Source organism: Engraulis encrasicolus, chromosome 20 (genome assembly GCF_034702125.1).
Source record: "Engraulis encrasicolus isolate BLACKSEA-1 chromosome 20, IST_EnEncr_1.0, whole genome shotgun sequence".
Classification (NCBI taxonomy): domain Eukaryota; kingdom Metazoa; phylum Chordata; class Actinopteri; order Clupeiformes; family Engraulidae; genus Engraulis; species Engraulis encrasicolus.
Window position 1 is genome coordinate 23,033,589 of NC_085876.1, and position 16,908 is coordinate 23,050,496.

The following is a 16,908-nucleotide window of genomic DNA, read 5'->3' on the forward strand; positions in this document are numbered from 1 at the left end:
TCCCACCTTGCTACCGTCTCAGTAGTAGTTAGTTAGTAGCCTCGCTGATCTGGTTTCATGGTCTGATGCCCTCATCTCCCCCCCCCTTGCCCGGCTCTCACCCTTCCTCTCTCCGCCCCTCAACTCCTCCCTCTCCTCCTCCTCCTCTTCCCTCTTCTTCTTCTTCACCTTTTCCTCACCTCGGCTCTGGCTATTGTCTCAGTAGTCAGTGTTGTTGCTCTTGCTGCTAATCTGGTTCTATGGTCTGATAACCTCATCCCCCAAACTCCCCCCACCCCACCCCACCATCCCTCCCCTGCACAGATCTTGCCCCCCTCCCTTCGAGCCTGATGTCCCCCATGCCTCTCTCCCTCCCTCCCTCTCCCCTACTCTTCCTCAGTCCATCTCTCTATCCCTCCTATCGACCACTCTTCCTCCCTCTATGTCTGCCCCCCCCCCTCCTCGCCCTCATCCCTCTGCCTCCCTACATCCTTCTCCCTCCATCCCTGCCCTCTCCTCCCTCCGTGCCGACCCCCTGCTCTCTCTCCCCATTCTTCTCTCTCTCTCTCTCTCCTCGTTGCTCCCTCCCCCTCTCTCCCGCTGGGTTAATCAGGGTGGGGCGGGTGAAGATTAGCCTGCCGTGTCCTATGTGCAGGTACTGTACTGTACTGCGCTTCCTCACATAACCCCAGCCCTGGGAGCACATACAGCACTATATCTGCCCTGCCCTGTACAGTGCATGCCTAGCCTACCTGCCTCCTCTGCTGCTATGTACACTATGTGTGTGTGTGTGTGTGTGTGTGTGTGTGTGTGTGTGTGTGTGTGTGTGTGTGTGTGTGTGTGTGTGTGTGTGTGTGTGTGTGTGTGTGTGTGTGTGTGTGTGTGCAGTGTGCTAAATTGGCTTTGGTAAGGGGGCAAGGATAAAGCAAAGTAAAATGACCTTATGTACTCACCCCGTGGTCAGTGGTCAGTGAACTTCTATTGTTTTTACTGTAAATACTGCAGCAGAGGGGTGAATGTATGTGTGTATGTGTGTGTGTGCGTGTGCGGCGAGCACGCGTAGATGTGTGCGTGTGTGTCTGTGTGTGTTTAGTGTGTTGTGGTGCTCGACCAACTAACCAGGCAAAGTAATTTCTGGACAGGTTTGTCTAGTTCAGTGTTTCCCAACCTTTTTTGTCTCGCGTACCCCCTAAACCTCTTTGTTGTGCTCTGAGTACCCCCTAATTCATGTTCTACATCGCTTTCTCTGTCCTGATGTGACTGCTCCATACATTTGTTATTATAAGAACATCTTTCCAAGTACCCCCTGCAGTGTGCTCGCGTACCCCTAGTGGTACACGTACCCCTGGTTGGGAAACACTGGTCTAATTGACTAGACTGTGAGGTCAATGTAGTGTGGTCTCTGGTTTGTCATCATGCCACTCGTGTGTTCTTATCACATGATATGCCAAATCCAGGACTCTTGTGACAGGATATTTTAGAGAAGCAACAGACACGGATTTGTTGTATTTTTGGGCTTTTCTTGCCTTTTATTTGATAGAACAGTTGAAGAGGAGACAGGACAGTAATGGGAGAGAGAGATGGGGGAGGATCAGGGAGCTCCCTCGGTCCGGAATCGAACCTTGACCTCCAGCGTAAAAGTCAGTGCCTTAGCCATCTGAGCCACAGGCAGGGCCGCAATAGACACAGTTGAACATGGCGACTCCTGTGGTATGCCACTGAAATCAAAAAGCACAAGATTTTATGCCAATGTGTACTCAGTTGTATATGGAACAGATAGAAGAAGAATATACTTTATTGCAGTGATTCTCAAAGTGTGGTCCGGGGACCACTGATGGTCCACGACAGAGCTCAGGTGGTCTGCGAGGGGATTTCTACTTTTCCAAGATAAGCTAACAGTAGGCTTTATTTGTAACTTTATTACAAAGCTAAACATAGCTGAAGTAATAGTTTCACCACAATAAGACAGGCTTGTAAATGTGAATAAAATGTAAGTGATCTGCATCGAAATTAGCAGTGTCAAATTAGCACTTCAACTGTCAACCCAGGTCCCTGAACATTTTTGGGGGGACATAGTGGTCCTTGGTCTGAAAAGGTTTGAGAACCACTGCTTTATTGTCATGCAAGCATGAAATTTGTCTTTGTTCTCACCATAAAAACATGAATGTGCATTCATTTCCATTACTCAAAACATATAAATACATACATAAAGCATTGCATACATCCCCTGTACACTATTTTATATGATGTGTTGACTTTGTGTGTTTCCAGTTGGGGTTCTTTGCACATTTGTGTGTGCCTTGCTCATGCATGTGACCTTTTTTTGGCCGGAGAGGAACAGAAATGGCTTACACATTGCTTTCGCATAGCTTTTAAAGCTATGATGATATTCAGTGCAGGTTGGAAGAGGTGGTAGAATGTAAGATAGAGGTCAGGACAAAGCTGCTGTATTCTTCTACTGAAGTCTAGGTAGAGCAGGCAATGTTGCCAGACTGAATGGGGAGTCTCAACACTGGGATGCATTTCTCGAAAGCGTAGTTGTTAGCCAGTTAGCAACTTGGGTAGTTATCAATGGGGAATTGCATCGCAAACAGCAAAGTAGCTAACATAGTTAGCAACTACGGTTTCGAGTAATGCACCCCTGGGCAGTTAATCCAGTCCTGTCACCGAGGGTGTATTCCAAGAACTTGTCTCTGTAGTAACCCAGGTTAAAGGTGGGGTTGCAGGTTAACCATTTTAAGAAAATGTACTTTTATGACATCACGTTGGGGGTTCCGCAGGCTCATAGGAGTCTATGTAGAACCTTAGAATCCTGGGGGAGTTCCCCCAACGTGATGTCATACCTGCAACCCACCTTTAAGTTAACCTTGGGGTAGAGGTGGTAAATCACCTAATACAGTGGTCTTGATCTTATCATGCGCCCCCTTGATGTCATCATAACCCTGCCATCGCCCCCTAGACCTCACAATAAGCCCGACAATGGCAATGTTAGACTGACTGAGTATGGAATCCCAACAATGGCAGTCCTGCCACCAAGTGTACTGGCAAATGTATACACTCGACACCTCTTCCACTGCAGTCACGTGCTGGACCGGCATTACTACAGACAGCCACACCATCCTCAGTATATTTGTTGCATTGTGTATAATTTTACTTGTGTAAAAGTAATGACACTTTAATGTACTTATTTAGAGGAAGAGGCAAGATAATAATCACAGTGACGTAGAGGTCTATCTTCAAGCTATACTGAATGCATTTTGTCTGAATGTTACTGAGTTTACCCAGACGTTGACGTTATATTATCTCGTTTTTCTCTGCCCTCCTGTCTGTCTGTCTGCCTGTCTATCTCGCCCCTCATCTCTCTCTCTCTCTCTCTCTCTCTCTCTCTCTCTCTCTCTCTCTCTCTCTCTCTCTCTCTCTCTCTCTCTCTCTCTCTCTCTCTCTCTCTCTCTCTCTCTCTCTCTCTCTCTCTCTTCCTTGCAGGTGAAGGTGTGTTTCGACGACTCTCAGCTGGAGCGAGTGTGTGAGTACCCCTCTGAGAGCTCTCTGTTGGCCTCCCTCCCCCCCTCCCCTAGGCTGGGCAACCCCGCGGACAGGGGAAGGGGGGAGGAAGAGGAGAAGGAGAGGGAGAGGAGGGGGAGAGGGCAAAAGCAGCAGAAGGAGGAAGATGAGGATGAGGATGACGAGGAGAGTGTCCTCGGACGGAACGTTGGCTCCGCGAGGGCTCGAGTGCTAAGAGTTGGTCAGTGTGCCACCCTCACTTTAGTAAACAACAGCAAGTGAAACAAATAACGAGTAAACAACTAATCAATAAATAATAACAAAGGTCATCACAATTAGGAGAATTATAAACAACTAAACGAACAATGTAAGCATTGACTGCCTATTAACCCTGCTGCTTATGAATCTTGCTGCGCTGTCTTTCACTCTTCCTGATGCGTCAAACTAAAAGCACAACTCAAAAAGAGAAGACTTAAAATAGATGCATCAACATTAGGGAGGGGAGTGAGTTGAAATGGGCGGAGGGGTGCATATAGCATAGACATGCTTACATGCAGAGAAGCCGACGAGGGCGGGGGCGAGGTGGGGGTGGTGTTTGGGGATAAAGGGGTCCAGCCCCAGGAAGAGAGGGGGCCTGCATTACGTTGTATGCAGTGATGGGCAGTAGCTTCGCTACAAGCTACAAGCTACTAGTTTAACTACATTTCCCAGTAGCTTGGTCGTAGCTTCACTACTTTATGTATCGAGTAACTTCCCTGTAGTTGAACTATTTTTTTGTCTTAAGTAGCGACGTAGCTTCCACAAAAGCTACATTTTGTCCCGCAATGTTGCTCAAAGAAAAAATGTTGACTCTTTCCTGAGATCTAGGCAGTCACGCCAGGGAGTGCCCCACACTGTCCCTCAGAAACATATCATGTCCCCACTTGGACTTATTGGGGTCACCCTAGGCCTGTGCCCTATAATGATATTTAAAACATACTGAATGTATAATGAATATCAATTAAGTATAATGAGATCAATAAAGTTTTGTTTAATGAAGGTAGGCCTATCTGTTATTTTAATCTGACATTATGTCGGGACAATGTAGCTTATGGTGTAGTGAACTACATTTCCGCACATTTTTGTAGCTTAGCTCACTACATTTCTGATGGTGGTAGCTTTAGTGTAGTGAAGCTTAATTTATGGTTGAGTAGCTGATAGCTTAGCTTACTACATTTTACAAGTAGCTTGCCCAACACTGGTTGTATGTTGGGTGGGAGGGCCTTTTAAAGGATTTTCCCCAGGCAACAGGTTGTGCATAGAGCTTCAACAGCTGGGAAAAAAATGGATTAATCATGAAATGCACAATTTCAGGGTAGGCTATACTGCAAAAGGCTCTGCTCAGCAAACTTAGAAAAGCTCAAGCAAGCCCCAGCAAGCATTCATCTTACTTCCTGGAAATGAATGTCTCTCGTGTTGTGATAATAATCTTGCTCTGCAATGTCTAACCACCAAAGTCACTAACCAACTAATTATGTGTGTTGTTGCTTATGACAATGCATTCATTATAGTGCTCCATGATAGTACTGGAGACTGACTGGAGGTAACCGCTGCCTTGTTGTCATTCAGTCTGCCCACTTGGGTGTTCAGTCTGCTTCTAGACCTGCCTGTGTACGTAGTGTAGGACCTGCTGCCTAGCAAATAGCATGCTTTTTACACTGTAAATTAATAGCAAAATGTACCTTACTTATTAAACCTGCACCTTACTGCTTAATAATGCTCCTTATAGCTTAGTAATTAAATCTGCATAATAGTTTTAATATTTGAATATATATTCAAGTTAAGTATTCAATATTGATTTGAATATATGTCATTTTCATTGTAGATGTAGCCTACAGTATATTATGTGTATACTGTGGAGCATGTGAGCGTGATCATATTTTCAAGCATTCTTCCTTTCTTGTTTCTGCTATTGGGGGTTTGTAATCGTGACTTCCCTTTTTTACGGTTCCACAGATGAATCCTGCAAACGGTGAACACCAGTGACCTCCGAGAACTCTGGACTCGACTAGATTCAGAAAGCTGATGGATCCCGTTTGAGGTTGCCGTCGCACAGTGCTAAAATGTTTTGTCTCTCTGTTTATGTGTTGTTTGTGTACTGTATACTTATTGGTGTGCTTGATGTTCATGTGTATGGTTGTGTTTTGTTATAAGAGGAATATAATTTTGTAAATGTAAAGGGCGTAAAATGGTACAATGTTAGAGAAAAGGTTGGATGGTGTGAGTTGGACAAAGTTTACATGTCAGATGGATGGCTAGATTATTTTTGTATATTTTTGTTTATGTGTTGATTGCATTTAACTCAGAACTTGCAGAACAGACAGTTTGGCTATAATCATTTCCAAAATGCAATGCAGGCAAAGAGATTGAAAACATGAACAAGAAAACGAGAAAATAAATGTGTGCGGTGTGCACATCCTTAAACTGAGACGTCAGCTGAAACTGCTTCTGATTTTTAAAGCACCGAAAGTCTCAATGCACCTTGACTATTATGTGACCATTCTTAACTGTTTTGCAATGAATGAAAAACCATGTATAGTTTCCACATAGAAAATAATGTATTTTCCAGAATGAACATGGATTTTCTAATATCACAACAGCTTGACTTTTCACAATGAGAGATGGAATTGAATTAAACTATTGACTTGGTCATTATTTGTGGCACAGTACATTTTATGAATCATACAAAAATACATATCCATGTACTTGACAGGGTTTAGGTACCCCTAGGAAAATGTTGAATAACTCATGGAGTGCTGTTTCCAACGTTTATTTGTAAAGGAAGAATTTGTAAATGTATCCATGTTGTTGTAAGTACAAAGGTGATACATTTAAAGAAAGAAATGGACTGAAATGTATGTTCTTTATGAATAGGCTACTTTGCATTTCTGATTCCTTTTTTAATGTGTTTGAAGAAGCTGGCTTCAAAATGTACATGTAAATAAACTACTATTCATGAAATTGCATTTGGTGAGAGTTGGGCCTTTCTTCCCTTTCAGTTTTGCTGTACAATATTTTGGTCAGCAGCACTCTCAAAAGAAGAAAAACTTGTTGGGTGAAGCCTGCCCCAACCTTTATGAGTGTTGGGCCTACACATTGGAGCTAGGGGGGATTCCAAGAACCTGGTTTAGTAGTAAGTCAAAGTTAACTTTGTAGAGGCGGGTCAACCATGCCGTTTGGGAAATGTTCATTGTTATGCTCTTGGTCAGACCAAGTCTCGAAGAGATTTGAAAGTCGATGATAATCAGGCTACATTTTGACATCCCAAATTTCTGGGGACACCCTGCATTTTATCAACAAAAATGAAAACATGATTGAACTTAAAAACAGTCATGACAGTCATGGCTTAATGGTTAGAGCGCTGGCTTTTAGATCAGAGGGTTGCAGGTTCAAACCCCCCCCTGACTAGCATCTCCATCCATGGCTGACGTGCCCTTGAGCAAGGCACCTAACCCCACATTGCTCCAGTGCCTGTAACCAATACCCTGTACCTAAACAACTGTAAGTCGCTTTGGATATAAAAGAGTCAGCTAAGTGTAATGTAATGTAAAAAGAGAATATTGTATAGTTATGTTATAATACGTAATTAGTCGTATTTATTATCAGTAGGCCTATTATTTTTTTTCACACACTCTCAGATATTTCATGTGACCCCATTTGAATTCCAGGCGACCCTAAATGGCGCCTCGACCTCAGTGTTGAAAAATACTGATTATTAACCTGCTTTATTGAGTCAGGTTCTTGAAATAGGCTACCACCCAGACAAAAGGGGCGATGTTTGACATCCACCTGGATTGATTTGATGTCAGGCAGAGCCAATGACAGTATGGACACCTAGTGGCCATTTGCTGTATTACACAAAACATACGTAGGCTACTACCCCTGTGCTTGTAAACAAACTTCACTAACTTGTTTCACTAAGTGTTTTAGGCGTTACAACGGCAGGGCACCAACTAGAGCCAATTTAGGAAGGCGATCACGCTAGAATAGTTATCGCACATTTTGGCTGTTTATGTGCTAAAGTGTTAGTGTGTTCGGTTTAGTTGTTGGAGTGTGTTAACTGCGCATATAGACAGACATCACAACCGTAAACGATTGAAATGTCAATGAGTGCGTATACAGTTCAGACCCGAATATGATCATAACCGGGATAGGCCTCATATTCGGGATACTGAACTGCATATAAACGCACTCAATAAGAAACTGACAACAATGGACACGAAAACAAAGCGTGGTTTTCACTTTCAGCGAAATTCCAGTCAGTGGTCCAAAAGCGCTTGCACGTATACACGATGATATACCTCACTGGAATGCCCCAAGGCAGACTTCCCTTCGAATGAAACAGTCGACACGTGTTGCTTTGCATTGCTTGCTGAGCCGTGCCCCTCACTACTTTTCTGCGTGCAGAAACGCACGATCGCCTATGAGTCGTGGTCCCCCAAAGAGCCCCAGTCTTTCCGCAACCATGTAAGAGCGTCTGGCAGTATCGGTGCGAAAGGTTGTGTTGCATTTACCACCGACTTTTTCAAAGAAAACGTTTTACAAGTAAATACGGAAGCTGAGCTCCTGTGTTTACTCTAAACTAGCATGGACGTCCGCGACTTCAGTGTTTGCTAACCTGTGGATGAAATGTTTCTGCCAAATCACCTACCGTGAAGGTGCCTGATGTTTGCATAGCTATTTATGTGTATTATCTTGATATCGGAACGTAAGCTATTTATAGCTAACCACGATGATTTTGAAGAAAATCTACCCTATCTGGACCTCTCGGGTAAGTAGAATGTTTATGAAATAATGTGGAATATTATGATATACCGATAAAAGAATGTAAGGTTAGAACTAACATTTTAATATGTGGTGGCTAGACAATACAGACATACACACATTTGCTATGTTCAGTTGGCAGTAACACGTTCAGTAGACACTTAATAATGTCGTGTGTTATCTTACTCCACCTTCTGAAGTTGTGCCTTTTTACAGTTATTCTGATTATTGTGCTCATATTTCCCTCCTTAGAGAATACCACTGATGAGGGAACTGAAACCTGTAGCAGAGATGTTAAACTTGTGCACGTCTTGCATGTGTCACGCTCGTGATGCATTTGACCTGACTCAGTTTGTTTACCCCTCATTGAAACTTGACGTAAATCCTGCATAACTTGCATTCCACCCATGATGACGTATGTCTAAGTTGATTCCTCCATTCATTCATCCATGATCCATCCATCCTCAGGTCCTCTTCAGGAGTTACTACCGTATTTTCGGGACCAAAAGACGCACTGGGTTAAAAGACGCACCACCAAGGACCATGACTTTTTTCACAGACAAGACGCACTGCGTCATAGGACGCACTTCATAACTAATGTCATAATTTCATAACTAATGCTGTTGTTGTTAGGAATGCACAAAAAATAACATGCGTGGCCGAATACACGCAATATCAAACGTTGCCGAATATCACTAGCGTTTTCGAGCAGTTTCTTAAAGTATGACATGAAGCCAACATTAAATTGTACGCATGTTCTTTGAAAGAAAATAAATGTTTAAACACATTTAATGTAGGCTATTCAGCAAAAGATTCATAGAACATTGAAAAAGAATCGCCTGGTATTTCAGGAGTCGCGACCCTCATCTCTCCTCGAGATCTGCTCCGTGTCTCTCCCTCCCTCCCACACACACACGCGCAGGCACAGCGTCGGCCACCCGTGCCCTTTTTTAACAGGAGTAGCCTACTTTTCAGTGCAATCCTGGCTGGAAAAAACATTGTTGCCCATTCATCCATGACGAAGACACTTAGGCAGTCATGAAATAGTGGTAGTGTTGTCGCACAATAGCAAACATCTTTCTCTGACGTGACGATGCATTTTCGCGGAACTTCTGAACTCCGCTTTCATAAACCTACCCGACGGTTGTTGTCTGATCTTTTTTCAATGTTCGCTAATGTTTGAAATTTAACTATAGGGTCTGTGCGTAGGCACAGTAGCTTTCTGATAAGAATCACTGGTGTGCCGATCGCAAAGGATGTTGAAGTGTAGAGTCTTGCAACTTGTTTCAGTCAAGGACACTGAAATACCAGTCAACGGCCCTTCCACGCTTTTCACATGCTTTTCTGCAATAACGTCTTGCGAATGCATGCAACCATGCACACAACTATGTCAACGAGAGCGCGTACGCCATCATAACTCTGCATCGAGCAAATAATATGCAACAGCTTGCAATGCGCGCACGAGAGAGAGAGAGAGAGAGAGAGAGAGAGAGAGAGAGAGAGAGAGAGAGAGAGAGAGAGAGAGAGGCGTCATTCTGAACAGGTGCCATTGTAACCTGGCTACTGTACACAGCCTGCCCCGCGACGCTCTTGATTACTGGTATAGGCTACCCAGAAGAAGCCTATTTTTTCATAACGTGCAGACCCGATTCCCCCCAAAGTCGTTCTAAAATATCGACAGAGTCTCGCGGCCATGATTTTTTTTCACACATTGGACGCACTGGCTTATTAGACGCTCTGGCAGTTTTTGACAATATTTTATGATTTTATATGCGTCTTATGGTCCGGAAAATACGGTACTCCGTATCACCCCAGCCAGTCCCGCCGCTGGCCCAGACTCTGGAGCGGTACCTGCGAGCCCTGGAGCCCTTGCTGCCCCCGGATGAGCTGGCCCACACCCGCAAGATGGTGGAGCAGTTCGGGAAGGAGGGAGGCTTGGGCATCAGACTGCAGGAAGGATTGGAGAACAGGGCCAGACACAGCCAAAACTGGGTGAGCAGACATTGGAGGATAGAGGTAGTTTATCCAAAATGCAAGTGCAGGGAAAGGAAGAGAGAGAGATATCTATGTTCGATTAAAAAGAATGTAGCCTTTATCTGAGTGACTGTATTCAAACTGGCACCATAACACACCAGAGTACCTCCTGAAAAAGGGAGACCAGGATTACAGGGCTGAAAGATCTCATTTCTGGCAAGGTGCCTGTAACCAGGCGCAGGACAGTAGGCCATATTATTGAGCATTTCCTATTTTCTACGATGCCATTTGTTGTTCTGTATCCACAATTTGACACAGAATGAGAAAATGCAAAGAGAGCAATTGCTGGAATGAAGATGACAGACAGAATAAAGAGCCATTGTTCCAACGCTTCAACAAACATGACAAGTTTAGCATGCATGACCAGTTGCTGTTGTATTTTGCAGTGTGTGTGTGTGTGTGTGTGTGTGTGTGTGTGTGTGTGTGTGTGTGTGTGTGTGTGTGTGTGTGTGTGTGTGTGTGTGTGTGTGTGTGTGTGTTTGTGTGTGTGTGTGTGTGTGTGTGTGTGTGTGTGTGTGTGTGTGTGAGTGAGAGAGAGAGTGTATTCTGTGTCTGTGTGTCTGTGTGTGCACGCGTGTATCGAGACGTATCGTAATCGCAATGAATCTGTGTCATGGGCAGTTCTTCATCTGTCATCCCGTGTCACCACTGAGGATCATGTCACCAGTAGGCTGCTGCTACTGACGTGTAGTGGCACATGGCACCGTGCCCAGTGGTCTACCAACACACTACCTTGCATGCCCCCTCTTCTTTCTACGACCCCTGCAAAAATGACCCAAGCAGTACCCATTGCATACTGCTCTATGCCTTAACGCTAGGGACACATAGCAGGCGAAAAGAGCGAGGCGAAGAGAGGCGAAATTCAGTGTTCCATTCTGACGGCTCAACCGTCTTTAGGTCGTTGCGGCGAATCAAATGGAATGGAACAGTTACGTTGTTGATTTGATTGGGCCGCCGCAGGCGAATTCGCTCCTCATTTGCATACTATTAAACTTGGTTTAATAATTTCGCTTCGCTCCTGTTCCCTTGCCTTCCCTTGCCTTCGCCTCTGTCATAGGAATGAACGCTTGGCCAAATTCGCGTCTATGTGTCCTTACCATCACTCTCCCTCTACAAATGACCAGTGCTGCAATACATGTCAAGTCGAGTATGCTTCATGGGCAATTTCTTAACATGCATTACTCATCCACACCAAGAATTGAAATTACGTTACGTACTTCTTCTTTTTCTGTCATCTACATTTTCACACCCAAAGCACACCTCAAACTAAAGACTTCACTTTTGAGTACAGAACACGCTCCTTAAAGGCCAACTTCCGATAAAACTCAGTTTTACTCACTCCTTTCGAAGATCGGACGGTCACCCCAAGTTAAACTCACTTGCAAGGCTCTCATAGCGGTGCGTCAACTCTCCTGGCTGTGTTTCCCGGTGTTTCCCAATTTACATCAATAATGCAGAGAAACGAGCGAATCACGAAAGCCTTTCTGTGTTTCGTCACGTCGAAAGAAGGCGTTGCCCACAAAGGTTTATATCGACCCATTTATCTAAAAACATGTCGAGTAATTTTTTTCTGCTTGTTTTCAAAACAAGCAACGTCTGGTGGTCCGAAACATAGCTTAGCTTAGCTATCAGCTGGTTGCTACTCTCAGGTACACACACAGCACAAAGCCTCATACATAAAGCCTGCTCACTCCGGTTGCTCCGTGCCTACAGCTCGCCTAGGGGTCGCTGTCGAAAGAGCACAGCCCTGAATGGAGCCTGCACGCCTCCGTTGGCGCCCCTATAGTGCAGTACCACCCGGAGAAGTGGCGACTCTGTTTCCCATTACATTCTCTCCCAGGGCTGGAGGACTGAGCCAATCAGAGACGCGTTTCTTTGAGAGCAGGAGGAGTGAGCCAATCAGAGACGCATTTCCACGAGAAACACGGAACACTCTCTCGTTTCTCCACAAGCCACCTTGCCAGCTTGCAAAAACGTCTTGAAACAAAGCAACCAGAACGTTTTTTAAAACAGGACCAACGCGTAACACATTCAATAACAATTGGGAACACGGCAATATTAATTAAATTACGTTGAGAGGCGATCTTTAAACAAACCTGTTGTGTTCCAGTCAGTGCCTAATGCTCAATGCTTTCCATGGTCTATGTTTAAATGTGCATTGCTTCCATTCCGTGTGTCTATTTTTTGCTGACTGCACTAATTAGCATCTATATTGATGTCATGTAGTTAGGCACATTACCAGTGCTTCAGTGCTCAGTGCCCCAGCCCATTGTCTTGATGCAAACGGATAATTGGAGTGCTTCTGGGTCTTCACCTTCTTCCTTGCTGCTCATCAGTGTAGAGGCTCTCAAGTTTAGTCCAGGGAGAGACGTTCTGAGGCACTCAAGATTGCAATGTTTTTATACGTTTTATTGGCTACAATATACTAGAATTGGTAGCCAATTAAAAAGTATAAAAAATCGCAACCTTGAGTGCCTTAGAACTTCTCTTCCTGGATTAAATGGCAAATGCTTCATTGTCCAGTGTCGAAATGCCTTCATTGAGTTTTTAAATTCTTCGCTTACTGCTTAAAATTGCCAGCTGATGTCTTGCACGCTGCTTAAATGCAGCCAGCTGTTCAGATGCCCACTGCTTCAGCGCCATGGCTGGTGCCCTCGTGCCACTGACTTAATTTAACTGGTCAGATCTGGTCAACCTTTGATCCGTCCGGCTGCACCTATTAATCATCACCTCTACCAGAATGCACCGGGCAGCACTTTGAGGTGTGTGTTTGTGTTTGTGTGTGTGTCTGTGTGTTTGTGCTTGTGTTTACGTAGGAACTGGAAAATGCCTCAAGCTTTGCGTTTTGAACGACGCTTCTAGTATTTTGAGTGTGAAAGGCGCTTCTAAATGAAATATGTTGTTATGGTTTGTTCATTTGTGTATTGTGTGTCGGTCACAGATTTCTGACTGGTGGGTGCACAAGGCCTACCTGGAGAGCAGACAGCCGCTACCAGTGCACTCCAACCCTGCCATCTCCCTCCCCAAACGAGACTACTCAGACTGGAGAGGACAGCTAGTGTAAGAGCAACTCACACACACACACACACACACACACACACACACACACACACACACACACACACACACACACACACACACACACACACACACACACACACACACACACAATAACCCTCCAACCCGGCCACCTCCCTGGGCCTATACTACAAAGCTGGCTCAGGATAAGTTAAGGTTACGTTAAGAGGTAAATCATCTAATGTAAGAGGTTTTCTGAAGACAATGAGGACTCCAGGCTCTTCTATTTGATGGTTTACCTCTTAACTTAAACTTAACATATCCTGAACCAGCTTTGCCGATAGGCCCCTGTCTAAAAGAGAGTACTCCAACTGGAGCGGACCATTACTGTAAGAGCAACACGCACACACACACCAAGGCCAACTTTTGTGAGAAGTATGGCGGGGTTAACACTTGCTCTAAACTCATACACAAACACCCCCCCAAGTGGGTCATCTCCCGACCACTACTCTACCTGGGGGGGTTGCACATTCACATCCACCATACTGAGGTAAAATCTTATTTCATGTTCACACACACACACACACACACACACACACACACACACACACACACACACACACACACACACACACACACACACACACACACACACACACACACACACACACACACACACACAGTTTATTGCCTAGTCCTATTGGATGTTGTGATATTAGTTCATTGGGGTTCATGACATATAGTCAAGTGCAGGAGAACACCATGCTGTGTGGGATTGACTCAGGTTTCCTGTGTGTGTGTGTGCGCGCGTGTGTGTGTGTGTGTGTGTGTGTGTGTGTGTGCGCGCGTGTGTGTGTGTGTGTGTCCCTACACCACCCTTCCTCTCCTTTCCCCTCCACTGGGGCTGGCGCTAATCGAGGAAGAATACACACACACTCACACACACACACACGCACACACACACACACACACACACACACACACACACACACACACACACAAACACACATTGTTGCTAATGCATCTGCTGTGCATACCACAGGAGCCAGCCTATTGTGAATAGTACACACAGACAGCTTAAGGCTCAGTTATGCTTCCTACTTGTGCCACAGAGTGAGCTTGACGCAGCCATGATGCAGTTAATTCTTGTTTATGCCCTGTTTTGAAGCACGGTCTGCGCGATGTCATTCCACGCTGAAACTGCCTTCAATACAAAGAGTAAACTAGACGTGTCGGTTGTTTTTTAGCATCACAGACTCGACGAGAATGAAAATGAAACATTAAATCTTTATATCACGTGCATGTTTGATCGCACTGGCAGCCACAGTGGTAGTTTGGAACAAAGAAGTGGCTCATTTGTCGAGGACGAAGCGGAATGTTTCCTCGACCTCGGAACCACTGTTCAACTGTCCAAATAACTTCAGCGTCGTAACTTGCAAGCGCATGTGTTGTCTTCGGTTCGTGTAAATAAATCAAACAACAAAGCACGGGCAACTTATTTAATGAAGAGCTCACAGTCCGTAGACCGACGAAGGTTAGAACAAGGAAGTAGCGCTTGTTCTCGACTCGAGGACAGAGCAGGCTGGTCGAGAGGACCAATCAGAGACCTATTTTCGCCCTTTCACGCCGTCGCTCCCTGCGTCGAGACACAATTTTGGGGAGGTGCCCCAGAGTACCTGCGTGATGGGGGGGGCTTCACTACGTTAACTGCGCGGCTCACTGCATCATGATGCAGTGACGCTGATCTCGAGGCATAAACCACCCTTTACTGTAATATGACAAACGCACACACACACACACACACATGCACACACACAGTCACACACATCCACCCACTGACACCAGCTATGCATATGGCCTAATGTGAGCAAATGCATACATACACATTTCAGCTATGCATGCTGCAGGAGACAGCCTAATGTGAGTGTGTGCACATGAACACAAACACCTCTGTTGAATCGCCCATTGGAGCTAATAAAGTAACAGTAATGTGGGCCATAGCACAGCTGTGACCTTTCATCCATGCCAGCTATGGGGTGTGTGTGTGTGTGTGTGTGTGTGTGTGTGTGTGTGTGTGTGTGTGTGTGTGTGTGTGTGTGTGCGTGTGTGGTGTGTGTGGTGTGTGTGGTGTGTGTGGTACCCCTCACCTATGCCTGCTATGCTGAGTAAGTCGCCCTACAGGTGTATGCCAGTTGTAGGAGCACCACACATGGGTCACAGCCTACAATAGTAGTTGTTAAAGATGCATTTTTGTGAATGAGCAGCAGCATGCATTCTGCAAATAAAATACTAAGAATTGCATGCTCTACCTTTTAAAAGTTAAAATGTATGCATAGATTTTGCATAATTCTGTATGATGTGCCTAAAGGCTTGGAATTGTGCATAATGGTATGAAATATAAAAATAAAAATACTGTCTCTCTGTTTGTCACACAGGTTTGTATCCAAGCTCATTGCAGGAGTGTTGGACTTCAAGGCCAAAATTGACACGTGAGTTTCATTTTCTTGCTTCTCTTAACTTATTTGCACAGAGCCTCAGCTACACTGACCAAAGAGTAAAGTTAACATAATTTCAATTTGGGAGCAGATTTGATCTGAAATAGTCAAATTTCAACTCTTTAAAAGTTTCCAGTTAATACTAGCGTTTTTACTATGACACGTGTGGCGTGGACCACTGAGTATAGCAAATCTAGATGGTGTAAGTCATGCCATGCTCTGCGCTGGGCTATTTTAGAGCCTCATCATCTCCCAATGTGGCACAGCACATCAACATGACTGAGGGTATCCTGTTTTTAGTTTTGGCTTGACTGGCGCGTTGTGTACCATGCACCCCTGTGTCTTTCTCTGTCTGTCTGCACAAGTTCATGCTTTATTTCCCTTCGTATTACCCTTATCATTCTGAATAGTATTTGATTTAAAAAATATATATATCTTTGCAATGTTATGTAATATTAGTGTTCTCATGCTTTGGACAGCTGTGACCAAATTTAAACCCTTCTCCTAACTCGGTGTTTCTCTCCTTTTATTTTGTATGCCATTTATTTCTCAAAGCTGAATTAGACTGACAATAAACCACCTTCTCTCGCCTTCTCTCTCTCGCGCGCGTGTGTGCGCTCTCTTGCTCTCTCTCTCTCTCTCTCTCTCTCTCTCTCTCTCTCTCTCTCTCTCGCTCCCTTGCTCTCTCTCTCTCTCTCTCTCTCTCTCTCTCTCTCTCTCTCTCTCTCTCTCTCTCTCTCTCTCTCTCTCTCTCTCTCTCTCTCTCTCTCTCCCCCCTCCCTCCCTCTAGTGGTCGTCTGCCAGTAGAATATATGCGTGGCCATCCCCTGTGTATGGAGCTCTTCCCCCTGCTCTTCTCCTCCTGCCGTATCCCCGGCCCCAACCACGACCATGTCTATCACTATGGAGGCTCTCGCCGCGGGCCCTGGCATATTACTGTGGTCCGCAACTACCAAGTAAGACATACACTGAATTTCAGATAGTAAACATCTTTGGCAGAAAAACTGTACTTTAGTCAGACCAATTAATACTAGTTTACATATTTATATATTATATTTATTTATGTAAAAAAATAATG

At 44.8% G+C, this 16,908-nt stretch overlaps 2 protein-coding genes across 3 annotated transcripts in view; both read left to right on the forward strand.

The window, feature by feature from the left end:
- ppp1r18 (protein phosphatase 1, regulatory subunit 18) overlaps positions 1 to 6,485 on the forward strand; it is a 24,277-nt gene extending 17,792 nt beyond the window's left edge. Inside the window, exons 7-8 of the mRNA XM_063185016.1 lie at positions 3,463 to 3,721; positions 5,476 to 6,485. Of these exons, the coding sequence (XP_063041086.1) occupies positions 3,463 to 3,721; positions 5,476 to 5,495 (279 nt within the window). The 3' untranslated portion in view covers positions 5,496 to 6,485. The remainder of the gene's footprint in view (positions 1 to 3,462; positions 3,722 to 5,475) is intronic.
- Positions 6,486 to 7,858: 1,373 nt separating this feature from the next.
- The window catches only part of cratb (carnitine O-acetyltransferase b), a 30,332-nt gene continuing 21,282 nt past the window's right edge, over positions 7,859 to 16,908 (forward strand). The window contains exons 1-6 of one of the 2 annotated variants that reach the window (XM_063185599.1): positions 7,859 to 8,290; positions 8,752 to 8,769; positions 10,081 to 10,275; positions 13,259 to 13,377; positions 15,771 to 15,824; positions 16,621 to 16,786. In XM_063185599.1, the coding sequence (XP_063041669.1) occupies positions 8,252 to 8,290; positions 8,752 to 8,769; positions 10,081 to 10,275; positions 13,259 to 13,377; positions 15,771 to 15,824; positions 16,621 to 16,786 (591 nt within the window). In that variant the 5' untranslated portion in view covers positions 7,859 to 8,251. Of the gene's footprint in view, positions 8,291 to 8,751; positions 8,770 to 9,795; positions 10,276 to 13,258; positions 13,378 to 15,770; positions 15,825 to 16,620; positions 16,787 to 16,908 lie in introns of those variants that run through there. The other variant, XM_063185600.1, reaches the window with a different exon arrangement.